General features: G+C 38.7%; 2 protein-coding genes across 7 annotated transcripts; one reads left to right on the forward strand and one right to left on the reverse strand.

Annotated features, from left to right (window-relative positions):
• Positions 1-853: 853 nt before the first annotated feature.
• LOC136010105 (DPY30 domain-containing protein 1-like) lies at positions 854-7,918 on the reverse strand. 6 transcript variants are annotated; one of them, XM_065670771.1, is made up of 6 exons: positions 7,853-7,918; positions 6,495-6,647; positions 6,277-6,399; positions 4,155-4,235; positions 3,725-3,820; positions 855-2,271 (listed from the first exon to the last, which is right to left on the reverse strand). In XM_065670771.1, the coding sequence occupies exons 2-6, from the start codon at positions 6,639-6,641 to the stop codon at positions 2,230-2,232; spliced, it is 489 nt and encodes a 162-aa protein (XP_065526843.1). In that variant the 5' UTR covers positions 6,642-6,647; positions 7,853-7,918; the 3' UTR covers positions 855-2,229. The 6 variants fall into 6 exon arrangements, with proteins under 6 accessions (XP_065526845.1, XP_065526843.1, XP_065526842.1 ...); XM_065670770.1 differs by having other exon boundaries at positions 6,495-6,650; positions 7,853-7,913; XM_065670768.1 differs by having other exon boundaries at positions 7,797-7,891.
• A 1,185-nt stretch (positions 7,919-9,103) lies between these two features.
• Positions 9,104-17,086, forward strand: EXOSC3 (exosome component 3). The gene is made up of 6 exons (XM_065670763.1): positions 9,104-9,418; positions 9,539-9,688; positions 10,157-10,308; positions 11,728-11,969; positions 15,917-15,983; positions 16,948-17,086. The coding sequence occupies exons 1-4, from the start codon at positions 9,158-9,160 to the stop codon at positions 11,927-11,929; spliced, it is 765 nt and encodes a 254-aa protein (XP_065526835.1). The 5' UTR covers positions 9,104-9,157; the 3' UTR covers positions 11,930-11,969; positions 15,917-15,983; positions 16,948-17,086.
• The last annotated feature ends 1,767 nt before the right edge of the window (positions 17,087-18,853 follow it).

Genomic DNA, 18,853 nt, shown 5'->3' on the forward strand with positions numbered 1-18,853 from the left:
AGGAATATGAATTGCAGAATCACAAAGTCACAGTTAAAAATAAGCTGAAAGAAAATGATTGAACAAAAGTTGTTGTTTTCATGGGTTACAACTTACAGAGCCACCAGTGTGTTTATTTAGGATGCACTCTAGTGGACACACAAGAAAATCAAAGATACAAATGAAAGCCACATATTGGAACTAGCAATTAGAATAATTTCCTAGCATGTTTTAAAATACTGTCTTAGAAATGGAATTTGTTTCTTAATTAAACATGAAGGCTGTATGAAGGTTGAAATTTTCACCATCAGCATGACTGGACAGAAAAGGGAAATCAACACAGTTATTTATCAATTTTTGAAAATTTTAATCTAAACAAGATTCAGTTACACATACTGGCTCAAGGGAGAAACTTCACCTATCTACCCACTTACTCCATCCCTTTGAGACTGGCACAAGAAGCTGCCATGCATACATGTGTTAATAGGTATAATTGCAACTGTAGTATCTTAAAATGTGGTCTTAAAATGATATTGTTTTAACTATTACTAATAAATATAATCAAAACCAGACAAAATTCATTTACTGGAACATCAACATAAACAGCATATTTATTCCACAGAAAGGGTTCTTGACTGTCATAGAAACTGGAAACCTATACCAATGCAGAATGAATGTAGATAGCAAAGCCTGACCACCTAATTACAAAAGTAGTTCAATTTCTCATTACTTAAAAAGTTATAGAAACATTTCTAAGTATTTATACCTGGAAAGTGATATTTTCTTCTTTTGATTTTAAGGATGTTTGTATGTCATTAATGGCATCCAAAAAGCAATATGACAATAAAGAGGGCAACAGGATTTTTTTAATAAACAATCTTTATTATTTTTTAGGGAAAAATAACAGATTGCTATTTTAGAAATCAGTACTGCTTACCTTTTAAAAAATTGATAGCATTATGCCTAGTATGAGCTACGTGAACAGAATAAGTTATTTAGAGCAGAAAAATATTTATTACACAATTGACCTTTGCCTGTTGGGTACATAGATATTTTTAACAGTTTGCCAAAGAGCAAAACCCTTAAAGCTAGCTATAATACAAACAAATGTATACAAACAAATGAAAGTGAAATTGTCCTCAGAATCTCTTTCATTCCAAAGCTGAAGAATGCAGTGAATACACCAACTATGCAGCACTGAATTTGTAATGTAGAGTGTTTTCATTATACACTATTGGCAATGACTTAACATTAATTGTCCAACTAACCTGTACTATTAGAAGACACTAAGCTGTAAAGGCATATTTTAGCCAAGAAGTGTGTGATTTCTTAATGCTGGTGTCTTTTCCATTTATAATGAACATGGAACATTCCTGATGTTCCTGTACCAAGATATCAGTGATTGCAGAAATTTATTCATATATTTCATTACAAGTGAAGCTTTGAGAACTAATAATGGTTATTTAGTAAAAACAACACTGATGTAATTTACTGATTTGCAAATTCAAGACAAATGCAGTAAAGATTATTTTAAGATTTGAGTAATCAAAATTGATACGCAGACAATTGCAGCTCACCTAATATCACACAATTGTCAGAAAAGGTTATTATGAAGCCTAAAGCTAACAGTGATACAAAAAGCACTGTAAGATTTCTTAGACACACAAGATCTTCTAGTGGATCCGTTTACTGAGTCACAGAGTTCAATTTATCTCTTCCATATAAATTGGGAAATCTTCTGATTTGATTTTTGCATCTAGTTTGATGTGCAGAATTCTCTCTCCATCTTCTAATCTGCAGAGCCTTCCCTCTTTCTATCAGAAACCATTCAAATTCTTGGAAAATCCATTTTCAACATTTTGTTCTTTCAAATAAAAGAACGTTTCGCTCTTTCAATATTGATTCAAATTATGGTACTGTAGCCTCTACTCCAAAATAATCTTGACAATGTAATTGTATATATAATTATTACAGTTACACTTCAAGAATCAATGGGCAATAAGTAGAAAATGTATTTACTCCTTTCATTTCAATTGCAATTTTTTGCCTGAGTTAGCCAGACTAGCTACAGTGGTTTAAGAACAAAAAGGAAGCATCACATGAGAGAATTAACTGACTTTATACAAACACCCAGAAAACACAGAAACCAAAATAACAGGTATATAAATCAATTCTATAGATAAAATACATAAATTAAGACATCGCACCTCAGGATCAGTAAGTAATGAGTTGAAAATATATTTATTGCTTTCAGATCGGTTGGGAACTCTCTTGTTCTGCTTCTGTTGTGCTCTAACAAACAAAAAAAGAAATTCTATCATTTGCCAGCATTAACTGAATTTTTTAAAAGTAAAAATGAGGAAAAAATAAAAACAAACAACCCACATAACAGATAAGTCCGTATTTATCAACATAATTATGTATTCTTCCATTCAGTGAAATACAATGAAGTTTATCACCAGACCTTTATTACAAAATCCGGTGAGTCTGAATGAAGTATTATGATTCTGAGAGCAGTGTAGTTTCAATAGTAGAAGTCTATACAGTTTAATTTGATTGACCTGCTCTTAATTTGCAGTTTAAATCAACAAACCTGTCACTGTAAGACCTGAAATAACATCACCAAAGGCCAACGTAATCCAACTTTAAATGACTTTAGACATGAAAACTTGGAAGACGGCACATACAAGAAGTAGCTTCTGGTTTTGAAATTCACTTATTTAAGAACAGAATATGCCTGAAGCCTCAAAAATACTATTTAATATGTAATTATTTGAAAAATATAAAAATTTGGGCTATCTGAGATCTGATTTAGCTTAGTGAAAAAAACCACAATGAAACACCTGTGAAAACCTGACCCTAAGGACAGTCATGAATATGTTCATAAATATACTTAGAGAACACTTATAAAACAGGCCGTTATTAAAGTAACCCTAAACATAGAGCATATTAATAGCAAAATATAAATCTTGAGGTAGAATTACACTACTGATGCCAGAAATTATATGAGCAAATTATTGATTATTAATTATTAATAAAGGAAAAAGGGTTCTGATAATGATGTACTAAAACCAGTATACCAAAATCTCAAGACGCAACACTTGTAATACAGATATCAACATCTTTATAACCACTGAATACTTGGGACATAGAAGACGTTCAAGGATCACAGTATAGAGCTATAGTTGTAGTACTGAAAACGTTCAACATTCTTGTTGACACAGAGCTCAAATAAACTGATTCTGAGCAGGTCCTAGCTTTAGTGAGTACTGTGTCCTTAGTATCTGGTGTTATATGTTAAATATTTGCACAAGAGCACATTCTGCTGCACAAAAATATACTTCACACCAACCAGAAAAATATAACTGCAATCACTCAAAACCAACTTCTCCTTTGTGATTTAGTACATGCTGTATATGATTATCTTTTCACATAGAAAAGAAAGGCTGCCTCCTCTGATTATATTCATACTTTCATTTGTACCATATCTGAATACAGAAAATATTTTTAAATCTTGAGGACTTAGCCAGCACCACAGTGTGTTTTAGAATAGCTTAACCTGTACCAGAGAACAGGCTATGTGAAGTTTGGAAGGTTGTGGCTAAAATACCATTCCCCAAAACCATAGGAGAAAACCAGCACGGTCTTACGCTCCAACAGTTTTAACCTTTGATATGTCAGCACAGAAAAGCAAATCTGTAAGAAAAAACCATTTATAAACTCCCTGTTCTTTCTCAACACTTACCTCAAGCTGTTCATTCTCATCTAGCTCCTCAACACTGGTCAAATTAGACACTCCAGCTCTATCTGTAAATTCAGCTATCATCTCTTCATCATTTTCCTGTGGTAACAAAAACTAGTTTTCAGTTAAAAGTATTCCCCATCACAAATAATTATCTATAGAGAATGTTTCAGATGTGTTAAAATGACACTATCTGTTAATAAAGGATACTTAGATGCATGCTATAGAAATATGTTAGTATGTGAATATGTTCTTTGCAGGCTTGTGAAGACAATTTTTATCAGATTTTTTTAAATAACAGGAATTTTGGTTTAAATTTCTATATATTAATTTTTTCTGTCACTTTTATACTATTTCGGATTTAGTGCCTCCATCTGGAAAAAGCAGCTGATTAACAGTATTTTCAAACAACTGACTAAGCTTTGGCTTAAACCTCTTGATCTTCCTGCTGCAACAGCATTTTGCCTTCTTCATTCTGCAGTTCCAACTCCTTACGCTCTTGTTCCAGCTGAGCCTGCAGTCAGTTGAACAAAGGTAATTAGAAGGGGAAAAAACCCACATTCATATTGCCCACCCCATTGTTTACAATGTATTTCACAAATGAAATCTTAAAAAACATAAAAAGGAAGCATAAAACATAACTGCAGTGCAAATAACATAAACCCCTTCCAATATCATCTGACTCAACACTTTCACAGCTTTTAGATTTGCATGGATAGAAAGTCTTTGCTATCAAGAGGACTAAGAAATAGACACCTGGTTAGCATACACACTTAAGATACTGCTTTGCTCCACATGCTCTTTATCAGTCTATATTCATTATCTCCTATGCTTTGAATTAAGCTCTTTGATACTTCATATAGTACCTACCACAGACAGATGAAGCCACATCAAATCAGATTTATATAAAACTTCAGTAAGCAATTTCATTGACATTAATCATCTTCAGCAGCAACCTTTAATTTCCAATTAGAAATATCTAATACAAAGTGTTTATTCTTTGTGACCTTAAGTCCTACTGCATCAAAAATTAAGAAATTACATAATCTAAGTGCTCACATTCAACAACACTAGGATCTAGAGAATACGGTTTGATGCAGCATTTTGTGAGCAGTCATACTGTAGTAATAACTTTTCACATTCCTTTTTGATAGATATAATCAAAACATGCCCGAGTACATGACTATAGCCAAAATTGGATTAGGTTAAACAAATGTGTCTAATGTGAATATTGGATAATTCAACATCTTTCCCATAGTTTACAAGAAATAATTTATATAATTCCCTGTGAATTATCTCTAGACACAATCTCATATTCTTGTTTCCATTTGCTATTTTATATGACTCATGAAATCCTATCCTGGTATCAGCTGGGATAGAGTTAATTTTCTTCCTTGTAGCTGGTCCAGTGCTGTGTTTTTGCTTTAGTCCAAGAACAAAGCCAATAACACACTGATGTTTTAGTTGTTGCTAAATAGCACTTACCCTGATCAAGAACATTTCAGTCTCTTATGCTCTGCCAGTGAGGAGGGGCACAAAGAGCCAGGAGGGAGCAGAGACAGGACACCTGACACAAACTAAACAAAGGAATATCCCATACCACAGCATGACATGCCCAGTATATAAACTGGGGGGAGTCACATGGAAGGGACTGATCGCTGCTTGGGTTGGGCTGGGTATTGGTCAGAGGGTGGTGAGCAATTTTGTTGTGCATCACTTGTGTTTATTGGTTTTGGTGTGATTTTGTGGGGTTTTTTTCTCTCCTTTCGCCTTTTAGTTTTATATTCTCCTCGCAGTCCCTCCCAGGAAGTGGGGAAAGGGGAGGTGGAGGGACAGGGCAAGTGGCTATGTGGTACTTGGTTACTGCCTGGGTTTAAACCACAACAAATCCTTAGGCACATAACTTTAGGTCTGAGAATTAGTAAATTTCAAATTTTAAAAGTGCAAGAGAAATAGAATAAATGCATTTTATACTAGAACTGGGCTTAACAGGATTTGAAATTATCCTCCTGATAGCATCCCGAAAGTCAACCATATGAAAAAATCCACACAGATAACATCAGTGTTATCATAGCAACACTGAAGGTGTTACACATCATTGATTCCCAACCGTTTTCAGGTCTCTACAATTGTGTATACTTTCTCATGACCTTTGTTGCATTACTGATATTACACTGAAGTAACTTCAGACAATGATTGGTTATCATTCCCATACTCCTAACATGCCTGTCAATTTTTGCAACGATTTCTAACTTTATTTGCACCAGCTCTTGCTCATAATTAATTACAGAAGCCAGGTATTCTTATTGTAAGTTACTCCTTATGTAAGTATTTTATTTTTTTTTTTTTTTTACATTTTACCACGTAGTATGCAAGTTTTCCTTCCTATGTGCTGACTAATTCCTCCAGTTACTATTTAGAAAAGTGAGTTTAAAATACTTGGTTTATGCTACCTTCTACCCAAATCATTATACAGAAATTAGAAATATACAGAGCTACAAGATGCCACAGTGTCATATACTATTTATAATTGCCTACTACTAAATATTATTAACCTGATGTTGTTCTTCAAGTTTCTGCTGGATCATTAGTTCTTCTTCCTTCACTTTCTGTAACATTTCGAGTTCTATCCGGGCTGCCTCCCGTTCCTGTTCCAGCTCAATCCTCTCCAACATTATCTATTTCAGAGGTAACAGAGAATCAATTGAAAAAATAGAGATTAAATAGCATCAATTATACTATCATGAATATTTTTTTACCAAGATGGATCCACCTTTTTTTCTTCATCTAAGACTCTTCTATAATTGTAAATCCAGTGTGCCAGATATTCTATTGGATCTGCAGGCCGACGTTCTGCAACCTCTGCCAATCCCTTTCTCAAGCAACTTCCCAGGCATCTCTTCAGATACTGAGACTCCATTCACATCTACTAATAACAGAAGGACATTACCCATCAACGTCAGAGTTAAATTAGGGTTTCTGCGAATTATTGCCCCAAGCACCAAATACTGAATATGACATTACTCTTTTTACTAACCTAGCAATTAATTGAAGAAAGTAATTTAAATTTAATATTGGCTCAGTTCTTAAAAGCTCCAATGATAGATCAGTTATATCAGCACTGCAGGAAAAAGAAATGCTTAAAATCCCCCTTACTGTTTAGTCACATATAATTCAGAAACTGCTCAGAAATATGCTGGCAATTTTAGGTCAGCATGATAGAAAAAAACCCGAAAACAAAACCACAGAAAACTTCTACACAGATAGCTGAAGTACAGCAAAGTAGTTCTGTGAACGAGTAAGGATAGATTTTAGTTTGAGCTAACAAAACCATCTTTAGAATATGTATGCAAAACCAAGGCCTGAAGCAATCACTCTACACAGTTATGAAAGGCATAAACCTGTACACTTGCAAGGTTTTACTAGAGAGGCATAAACCTGTACACATGCAAAGTTTTACTAGCACCGCGACAGTATGCACATAAGAAACTCGAGTTCTGCAATACTGAAATACCCTTCATTGGCTACCAAAAGGATTGAATCCACCTCACATGAAGTGACATAGATACAAAACTTCTCTGGCCCTTCACTGGCTACTAAAAGGATTGAATCCACCTCACATGAAGTGACATAGATACAAAACCTCTCTGGCCCTTCATGTTTCCACTGGCCCCCAAGGTGATAGGTCCAGGACAAGGGTCAGGGCCCTGAGCACATTAGAAGACCTGCGTTGTCCCGACCATTCTCACCTGGAGCCTCCAGCCCACACCCTCCGCCCCGAGCTCCATTTAAGCTCAAAGCTGGGGCTTTTATCCTTGCCTTAGATGATATGCCGGGTGGGCCTGCTCCTGTAACGCTGTTGGGATTTCCAGAGCGGACCTGGCATGTTACTCGACCTCACCCGGTGCTCCATGAACTCTTACTAGGGCCCGACGCTGCCATCTCCCTGCTTCTGGCGCCGTGAGGCTGCGCGCTATCCCTAAGGTAATTATCTAGCCTGCGCCGCAGCCGGCCCTGGCTTCCCCCGCTCGCCTTCCCTCAGAGTAGCCCCACTCCAGCGGCTCCCCGATACTACCTCCCGAACGCAGCCTCGGGACGGCAGCCCTTCCGCGCAGCACGACCCGGTCTTACCCGGCCAGTAGGCTGGCGAGGGCATCGCGGCACAGGACGCCTCGCAACGCGCAGGGTTGCTACGCAACACCGCTCCTGAGCTCATCGCGGCCACCGCGTAGCCGATTGGCGGGAGGGCGCAGTGGGGAGGTGCCGGCCGCGGGGGCAGTCCCGCGGCAGCCGCGTCCTTCTCGGTACCGGGACGCAAGCGGCCGGCGGGCGGCGCAGCGGGACAGGCGGCACGGGGCGGCCGCTGCCGTTCCTTGAGGGTGCGGTGGGGTCTTCCCCGGGAAAAAAAACAATTGGAATTGGACGGCGTTGAATGCCGTCTCGTCATGAACGGTTTCTTTCCGTAATAGAAGGGGTTTCCACTAAAATGAAAGACATCTTCGGCCAGCCCTGGGCGCGATCAACTGGCAGCTACAGATCCTGACAGGCTTAGAAACAGAATCATTCTGTGTGTGCATGTATAAATACATTTATGCACACGTATATGAAAGGGAAGAAAACACTATCGCAATTTTAGTGCGAGAAACCAGAGCTAACACTGAACAAGGATTTTGAAGCTAAGCACAGGGCACGTTTTTAAACGAAGCCGGGATCTGCCGTACTGGAAGTTTATAATCATAGCATCGACTAGGTTGGAAAAGACCTTTAAAATCATGAAGTCCCAGGTTAGACGCCCAGCGTTAAAGTAAACTGATTGTTTCTTCTCCCTGAGAAGCCTCTTGGCTGCCATTCACCTTGGGTTTGGCCAGCTGTTGGTTTTACTGGCGACTTTTAACCGGGTATTTAAAAACCCTGCAAAGGATTAAGTCCGTGTCTGTATTAGTTCTGAAGCTTAACTGCGCTAACGTTACCTTGATCTTTCCCTAGCATTAATGAAAGACTGAAAAATTAATTATTTCCAGGAAGACCGCATGGTAGTAATGAAGCACTCGGCTGATGAAGCCAGCTTTTGAAATGTAAGAAGCTAGGTTCGGTGTTTCCTGCAAAACGAGCGCCAAAAGCGGACACCCCTGCTCTGGCCGGAGGATGTCGCTGGAGCTCTGAGAACGCCTTTCCCAGGGCAGCAAAGGCGCGGCCGCCTATTACCCCCGAGGCTGAGGCTAAGGCTAAGGCGAAGCCGCGCGCCGAACCGCGGCCGCCCTTCCCACAGTAGCCAGTTAAGGTCTTCTGCTGCACAGGACAGCCACCTCCTCCCCACCCTGGAGGAGGAGGGCCCCTCAATCCTGCCGGCCCCACCCCGGCGACATCCGCGCCTGCGCGGCAGCAGCGGCGGTTATTCGCGCCTGCGCGGCGCGAGTGTTCTGTGCGTGAGCCGCGATGGCGGCCGCGGGTGGTGTGGCGGCTGCGGAGCGTGTGGGGCAGGTGGTTCTGCCCGGGGATGTGCTGTTTCTCCCTACGCACCCCGACGAGGACGTAGAGCGGCTGCGGCTGGGCGCTAGCCCGGCTCCGCCGACCAGGCTGCTCTGCGGGCCGGGCCTGCGGCGGTGCGACGCCGGGCTGCTGGTGACCAAATGCGGCCTGCTGCGGCACCGGCCGGCGGCCGGTGGCGCGTACTGGGTGGATTCGCAGCAGAAGCGGGTAGGGGCGGGGGGCACCCGCTGTGCGCGGAGAGGGGCGGGCGGGGGGAGGCCCTATCTTGTCCGCGCTTTCCTGACCCGTTTGTCCGCTGGTTTTGTGTCCCGCACACCGTGTTTGCAGTATGTTCCGATCAAAGGCGACCACGCAATAGGAATAGTGACGGCCAAAGCGGGGGACGTGTTTAAGCTGGACGTCGGTGGGAGCGAGCAGGCGTCTCTGTCCTACTTGGCTTTTGAAGGCGCCACGAAGAGGAATAGGCCGAATGTTCAGGTTAATGCGCTTGTTGGTTGGCGGTAACGCGCTAGCGATGCCCCTTACTGGTGCTTCTGTTACGGTTTCGTGTTTTTCCTTTGTAAACCTGTTTTTATAAGCCGCGTGTGAAAGGAGGAGTGCGGATTTATTCGCAGTGATTTTTGCTGTGTGCACGATTGGGCTATGGATTTTCTGAGATTTTTTTTTAGAGAACATTTAATTTAGTGTGGTTTGATATCTGGCAGATGGCAGGCTTTTTCACTCCTTACATTTTAACTTTACCATAATATTGCCAGCAGCAGATATAGTTCATGAGTACTATGCATCTGAGCGGGCACTCCAGAGTTAGGGGTTTAAAACAAGCTTTTATACCATCCAGTACTGGTAGAAAATGTTTCTCACGACACTGTTCTAAACAGTTCTATGGCACAAATGTGCAGTATGATCTTCTCTACTACTTTTGCTTTTTAATACTGCTTTGTTTAGGTGGGAGATCTTATTTATGGTCAGTTCGTTGTAGCAAATAAAGACATGGAACCAGAGATGGTCTGTATAGACAGCAGTGGAAGATCAAGTGGAATGGGAATAATTGGACAAGATGGCTTCCTCTTTAAGGTTTCCTTAGGTCTAATAAGAAAGTAAGTACTAAGTAAAGTAAGTAGTCACTGACATATTATGGTGGGTAGGATTCGTGCAACTATTTCCTCTGGGCAGTGTGGGCAGTTCAGTAATCAATGTGTAATTGTTTTAGTGCAATTATAACAGTTTTTCTGAATAGGGTATTGATATTGGCCTAGGAGGAGGATTTATTTTCCCACTTTAAGAGATTTATATGCTCTTCAATATGGTGTACTGTGATCTGCTTAAATAAAGGGATTTGGTTGCCAAGGTAGCATGGAAAACAAAATCAGTGACCTGGCAAAATAAGATATTGAAGCTAGGGTTTCAGGTATGTATGTACTACCTTGGACTTTAAAAACTGTAAATGCCTATGGTCCTTTTTTTGGTTAATGGGATTGTTGGGGATGTACATTTGGCTGATAGGTGATTAAAGAGCGGTGATTAAAGAGCTCTTTCCACATTGATGCATACTGTATTCTGACTTCCCAAGAAAAATAAATTGCTTTGAAATACTGCTACAGATTAAAAAAAAAAAAAAAAGTACTATTTTCATTTAAAACTGACATGTTAATCCAGGAACTGTTTCAGAAGCTTTTTATTGTATCATGAACTTTAGAGTTATGTATGCTGACATAAATACAAGACTTCTGTGACTGTCAAATGCCAGATTATATGGTTAAATGATAGTTAAGCATTGTTGCTTTTGGGTGTTTTGTTGTCCTTTGGAAAATCAGTGTGGAGGTGAAGAGCAGCTATTTCATATGTGGATTTTTAAAGTAATAATTACATGTCCCATCAGAAGTCAGTGTGAACTTACACAAGTATCTTTTAAGCCATTCTGTGTGTCTTCCAAATTCTGTCTGCATGCAGGTAAAGGAATAACAGTATGGTACAAATGGTAATGTTTCTTTGAGAAAGCCTGTTGGATCTTGATTTGATCCTAGGTGTATTACAGTAATTCTTGATGCTTTTTTTTCAGTGTTCTCTCACCTAATAAAACTAAAATATTCTATGTTTACTGCTGTTAATATTGTCTCCTGAAGGAGAAGGGAAGTTGTCTTTTGAAGATACATCTTTCATTCTGGTGTTAAATTTATAAATACCAGCACTTTAAAAATATCACTTTGTCAAACAATAACTTTTAGACTTACTAAATTGTAGAATTCTTATAAAAGTATGAATTCACTTTATATTATCAGATATTACTTCTGACTCTTAATTAGGAAAAATCCCACCTGTATTTTTAGATGTATATATTTTAGATGAGAGCAGAATCAAAAATCTGATGCTCTATTGCTATTCTGGATGCATATATGCAACTTGTTCGTCTTACCTTTTGGGTTGTTGCCTTAATAGTTCACATAACGTAAGTACTGCAGTTTAGTTACTGATAGTGTGGTCTGTATAATGACTTTTTTAAATCTTTTTTTTTACAGACTCTTGGCTCCCAAATCTGAAATAATTCAGGAGTTATCACAATTGTACCCATTTGAGATGGTGCTGGGAATGAATGGAAGAATATGGGTAAAAGCAAGAACAGTTCAGCAGACTTTAATTATAGTAAATATTTTGGAAGCCTGTGAGTATATGACTGCAGAACAGAGAAAACAAGCATTTGCCAAATTGTCAGGGAATTAATAAAAGGAGGCCTTGAGGATTTGTTTGAGATGACCGTAGGGTGTGTATTTGTTATTTTTGTATTCAGATATATATTAAAATCCTTTTTTTTTTTAAACTGAAATACTAGACTTTTTTCTTCTTCAGTTCACTTCTTTATCGACTCAGCTTGTTTGTGCCTTGTTTACGGACTTTGGTTTTACTCATTTCTGTGATTATGAAGTCCTGCTTACTTTTATGAATTTCTTGACAGATGGGGAGACAGTCTTTAAAGCTTTCAGTAGATGTGAGTTTAGAGGTATAACTACTCAGATTTGTAAGAAAAATGGTCAGTTTGTAACATGCATATATTTTCTTTTTTAATCATTATTAGTATTAACACTTCAAACAATACATGCTTGCTTGAGGTAGTAGACAGTATCTTGCAGGTCATCCATTCCGGTCAGGTGCTCTGTTTATGCAGTGCAGGAAGTGATTATTTAATATGTGACAAAATATGGGACTAGAAATGCAGAGAATAACAGAAAATAATTACAGGGCGTATCATAAAATAAGCATAGGGCGGATAAGGGAAACAATTAGATAAGATTAAACATATGGTCACAGTGACCTTACTGCTTTCCCTAAAAATAACCTGGTTAGTAGTATTGAGGAAATAGTAATTAGGACTTAACTTAATAACTTCATAGGACATAAGTATGAAAATTCAGGAAGTTTGGCTTACTGAAAGTAAGAAATATGCTAAACAGCTGCTATTTGAAGTCACTTGCATTTTTTATTTTTTTTCATAAGAGCTTTTTAACTAGATTTTAGGTAAAGGCCACTGCAGCAATAGCAATGTATTTCTCAATTCTAGATACTTCACATGTATTTTCTTTTAGATACAGCATCAAGAGTCCATCCAGCTTTGCTTTATGTTAAACGAAATCAGCACTAAAAAAAAAAAAAAGTTTCTTCACATGCATGTGAAGGAAATGCTGTCCTAGGGGAGATAAATTGTCAGTCCATTTTAGTACATGAGCAGTTTGCTACTGTTCTCTTGAGAAAGAACCATGGAGTAATTGAAGGGGAACTACTGATGCCTGCTTCACATGGGAGAAAAGTTTGACTGTGTACTCAATGAATTGCATTGGAGCTTGTGGTTTAAACAAAGTAAGCCATAAATCACGCAATCACTCTCTCACTCCTCCCCTTCTTGCCCTCCCCTACTCCTGGAGGGACGGAGAGGAGAATCGAAAAGAATGTAACTCCCACGGGTTGAGATAAGAACAATTTAGTAACTAAGGTATAGCACAAATCACTACTGCTACCACCAATAATAATAATGATAAGAGAAATAACAAGGGAAGAGAATACAACACCTCACCACCAGCTGACTGATAACTCACCCCACCCAACCCAACCGAGCACCAACCCATACCTCATCCAACCCTGCAATCTCTAGCCCTTCCGGGTAACTCTCAGTTACATCCTAGGCATGATGTGCTGTGGTATGGAATACCCCTTTGGCTAGCTTGGGTCAGGTGTCCTGTCTCTGCTTCCTCCCAGCTTTCCCTCCTCCCTGGCAGAGCATGAGGCTCAGGAAGTCCTTGGTGAGACTAAAACATCTGTGTTACCAGCTCTGGTCGCAGGCTGAAAGTCAAAACACAGCGCTGCACCAGCTACCAAGAAGGAGAAAAAATGACTGCTGCTGCTGAACCCAGGACAAAGCTGTTTAAGCGGTTTTTCAGATCTGTGCTGTTTTGTAGTTCTTAATAAAATGAATAGTTTAATAGCAATAGTTAACAGTAAATTAGGGGGGAAAGGCTAATTAGAATAACCCTGAATACCATATTCATTCCAAGAGGAAACAGTGTTGTTCCTATTTATTCTGCATTTTTTATAGTTCAGCCTGTGGTATTTGATGCTACAGTTTTCTTTGGCATCTCTCATTTAGAAATTACTTCAGTTGAGAGCCACTTCTATGCATCGTCTTTAATACACTTACCTAGGGCTTCCCCTGACAAAAACACAACTATTAATGGTTTCCATGTGACTTTAATGGCTGAAATTCAGAGTTCTTTCTGTGTTTCAATGGCCGCCCTATTTAGTATTTAGGTTATTGCTCATCTGGCTTGGTAGATCTTTAGTCATCTTTTTTTCACCTGTCTTCTCCCAGCTGAAGTGACTTTCATTCATATCCCATAAATCTTTTAGGCCTATAATCTGTGTCTTAACTACACATGAAAAGCTGTAATTTAGTAAGGATTTCACTAACTCTGCTCTTTGTCAGTCATCTTTTTTTCAAATATAGCTAACCAGAGCCCCTGCAGGTTGTCCGTTACTAGAACAATAGTTGGCATAAGCAGGAAAGCACTTGTCAAATCATCTCAGGGTGCTAACTTGGTGTTCTGTGAATGTTCTTGGATCATAATAGTAAAACCACAGGAATGGGGAATGACATGGTTCATTTCCTGAAGAGTTGTGGCTTGAAATGCAATTAGCCCTACCACTCCCCCTTTTACTTGTCTAAGCAACCTCCTTTCCCTTCCAGAAGTCTGAATTTTAAGCCTAACCTGCAAGATACCTGAACAATCATGGATTTAAAAATGCTGTTCTGGTAGCACAGCATAGCAAATGGTGACCTTGAAAGTTTTCAGCATCACAAGTGCCCAATTTCACACTACCCATTAATCTGTCCCACTGTCAACAGCTTATCACCCAAATACAAATTTAGTTAAGAGCAGGAAACAAAATGCATTAAAATTATGTTTGTTGTTAATTTAACAAAATGGTGTATCCACAAAGTACTTATTTTGCCCCCTACACAATCATGGTAAATATGTGCTACACTTATGTGGTGGAAATGACAAGTGGATATGAGCAAAATGTGTGGAGAAAATGCTTGAAAGCAAATACACATTACTAACAGAAGGTAATATTTGGGTCGTTTGGTTTTTTGTTTGTTTTGTGTTGTTTTTTTTTTTTTTTTTTTTGGGTTTGGTAGGGGTTTTTTGGGTAAAAGGAAAACTATCTAAATTCCTTAAACCAATTACTAGCTTTGACAGGCTTTATCTAATGAACAAAATATCTAGGCAAAATCCATATGATGTATTTGTGAACTTGCAGTTCTGGCACGGTGACTAAACCTGTATTGCCAAAGAGTGGCACAGGCTATAACTTGGTTCTAGGAAGACAGGCTAATTGTAAGTTAATTGGGTATTCTGCTGGAAGTGTCACAGGAAGTCCCTCACATTCCCATTAAAGGCACATAAATACATATATTTCAGGAAATAGAATGTGCAGAAGTGATGCCATGGACTTCAAATGTACCTTGTTCAGTAGAATTTTACTGTTAAATTTAGCTGCATGATGCATGCCCTTGTCAGCTGTCATTAAAGAACACCTTAGAGTTGTTCATTGCAGATACTTGGCGATTGTGCATTAGGTGCTTTGTTATGTTGCTCTTTCTTTCAAGTTAATGTGGTAAAAATTAAGTAAAGATTGTATATGTCAGCATGGACAGTGTATCTGCAGTGGTGAGCGCAACCTCTTAAAAAGAAAATTTAAATGGAAACCATACACTAAAAATAAGAAACACGTAGTCTGCGACCCTTACTAGGTTGATAAGTTGCATAAAGACTGAGAATAAATGATAACAGAAATTACAGACAGTGTTGTAATTGTGTGATAATAAACAACTAAACACATAAGTGTAATTTGTATTTGCTTAAGCAAAAGAAACTTGCACAGATAAATAGTTGAATGTAATGAGAGGATTTGAATGTAATGAGAGGATAAAGAGCTTAACTCTAAGGTTATGGTTACAGTGTGACAGTAGCTCTGCTAGATGAGCAGTTTACTGTGCCCAACTACTCATTGCCACCTTACCATCAGACATTGGAACTCAGGTTTGCTGGTTTATCTATTTGATTTCTAGCCAAGTTCTGTAAAAATGCACTGAATTGGCAACAACACTCTGAATCGCAGGGTCATTTTGTTTTTCTGACTTGGGTGTTCTTTTCACAGGAGAGCTCATGGATTTTTTTCTCTCAGATTTTAAATACCAAGGGCAGCTCATCTGCTTCTGGAGAAGGTAAAATTTGTTAGAGGGCCCAGTTTTCCTCCTTAGTGCTTCAACAAATAATTCTGAGTAACAGCTAAATCAACCAGTAAATTGGCAAGTTATTTTAAACCTTGAAAATTGGTCAGCTTCAAGTTTTACATGCTTACATAAAAAGTATTTACAACAGTTTTTCTAGCTACATACGACCAACTTGGTGAGATATGTTATCTGACTGAGTATAGAAACTAGCTGTTACAGAAAATGAAGGACACTTTATTTAGTTGTAACACAAGCAGCCTTGTCCTTACTAAATGACTTGTATAGACTGCAAGATGCATAACTACAGTTGGAGTCTATAGAAAGAAATTAATCATGTCAGTTTTGCCCCAACAACTTCAAAGAGAAATAGCCTAAAAACATGGGTGTCTGGATTTTAGTGGAAGCCATGTAGTAGTTGCAGGCAGTCAACCGGAACTGCTACAGAATGACTGTTTTCCTCTGGCACCCTAATTGTGCAAGTACGCAGTTACGGCTCTTGGTGCTATCAATATGGGTATTTGGGAATGTTTAGGAGCCTGTTTTTGCTTGTAGAGCCTGAAGCTTGATCACTACTCCAGTGGCTTGAATAGGCATTAAAAATAATTCTCTTTACTAGGCCTCAGTGTCCTGCCTGGTATGAGAAAAACAAAAAAATTGGACTAGAGTAACAGTATAGGTAGCACTGCAGTAAATTGGACAAAGGAAAACTATATAAGCCCCTGAGATTCAAGTTTGCTTTAATTACACTTAAGCTATAAAGATATTAAAGACTGAAGGACAGACAGAGGAACTAATGACCTCATCTGTTCTTTCCAGAGGCTTTGGTTATCATATTGTAAATGGTAGGCTTTTCTGTGATTCAGTGTTTATTAGGCTATTGCCAAAAGAGATTTGTATAAGAATCTGTATCCCCTTTAAAAAGACTTACTAATTCTTTCTTCCTGTTCTTGTCTAGATGGAGTCTGTACTTGGGGTTCCACTGTGAACCCGTCATCCAGATGAAACTAATTTCAAAAGACCTGTAGAGGTTCTTTGGCTTCTTCCACAACTGCCACACCCTGATCTTACTGAAAATAAATCCAAGGTTCTCTGCCCAGGTCCTCTGGCTGGCTGTAGGCAGACTGGTGTTTTTATTTCCCGAGAATCAGGATGAGGTTGAAAACACCACCACATGAGTACATACTGCTATAGATCCTCCAAACAAGCAATGACCTTTGTCTGGCCTTGTTGAAACTTATGACAGTCTGCATGTGTGTGGATGCACCCTTTGAAGCACATGGGTTAAAATTTCAAGCTTTATTTTTGTATATCTGGATCTGATCTTACTGGTTCAATGCTGAAAAATTAGTCTAGAAATCCTTCTGCAGACATAGGGCCTAGATCCTGCCTTAGCTGACCACTTTTTGTTTCCTCATTGCTTTTGAGTTCTCTTTCCTAATAGAAAAGAGTTTGTTTAATATAAGCCATTTGTCTAACAACGCCCTTGGTCTAAAGCTGATCTATAGAAGCATGATCCAACAAGAAACAGAAATAATTAACTTCTGAAATAACACACAGCTTTGTCATTCTGTACATAAATTGAAAGTTTTGTAATGCTAGATCATGTTTTAGCATAGAAATACAGTGCATGCTGGGTGACCTATGCACGGGCATGCTAGAGAAGCTTAATTAACTGGTAGACAAGCAGTTTCAGACTGATACTCTTCAGTTTAACTGTCATAGAACGGAATTATGAAAGCAGGAGGAGAAGGGCTCAGTGTGCTTTTTAAGAACAATATGCAAAACCTGAGAAGATTAAATACTGGTGCCTGTTGCTCTGTGACATGTTTTTTTCATGTGTTAGGAACTTTTTTTTTTTTTTTTTTTTTTTTAATTTTTAACAGGAAAAAATGTGTGAATACCATCTGAATAGTTGTATAGAAAACTAAACTATTATATAGATCACATAATATGATCTTATTGAGAGGAGAAAACCAGATACCCAAGGAAGTCAAATTCCCATCCAGCTTTCCTGCCATAATCTCACTACCTTTCTAAAGCAGTGAAGGCAAAAGTCGTCTAATAAGGACAAAGTAATTGCTGCTGCAACTCCACTTGTGCAACACTCACTTTCCATGGTAAGGAAGCCTTTCTGGCAACATAGGAAGAGAAGGTTAGATTTCAGTATTTTCATGACACTTGTTTTATTTTGAATTCTGCATCTACTAGAAGTGTACATGCATTCAAGTGATTTCACTGCCATGTGAAGTAGGAAAGATATTCTTGGATGAATCCAGACGTGCAAGCTCAGACAACAGGGACAAATGAAGTCAGAGTCACTTCTGTGATTAACTTTATTGTTCTTGTAATGAACTCCTGGCCAGAGGAAAGAATAAAGATCTTTTCATCTTGTGATAGGTGTTTTTCCCCCCCTCAGGAATACTGGTGACCTTTGGATTGCAAAGGCCAGCTGCCAGATTGTTGGAGGTATAAGGTGCTTAAGTATTATTAAGAAAAAAGTTTGGGGTTTTTGTTTTGTGTGCTTACCATGGCAACAAAAGTAATGGAGCTGCAATTCTACCATAGCCAAATGTTCACAGCTGGAGCAACAACCGTTATAAAATTCAGAAGAAAGGAATGTTGACAGCCTGCATAAATTAGAGGTTTAATTACTTGATGATGGCTGACAAAATTTGTCAATCTTTTTTTGTCATAATGTTTTTTTCTGAAGACTGCTGTATCACAGTGGCAAAGATGCATACATTCTAACGCTGATTGCATTTCAAAGCCAGTGAGAAAGCCACTTCAGCATATTATGGTTGGTATTGACAGAGAACCTTCCCCCACTGGTTGAAAAGTAGAGAAAATGTTGGCTTTCATGA

The sequence above is a fragment of the Lathamus discolor genome, chromosome 3, assembly GCF_037157495.1.
Source record: "Lathamus discolor isolate bLatDis1 chromosome 3, bLatDis1.hap1, whole genome shotgun sequence".
Taxonomy (NCBI): domain Eukaryota; kingdom Metazoa; phylum Chordata; class Aves; order Psittaciformes; family Psittacidae; genus Lathamus; species Lathamus discolor.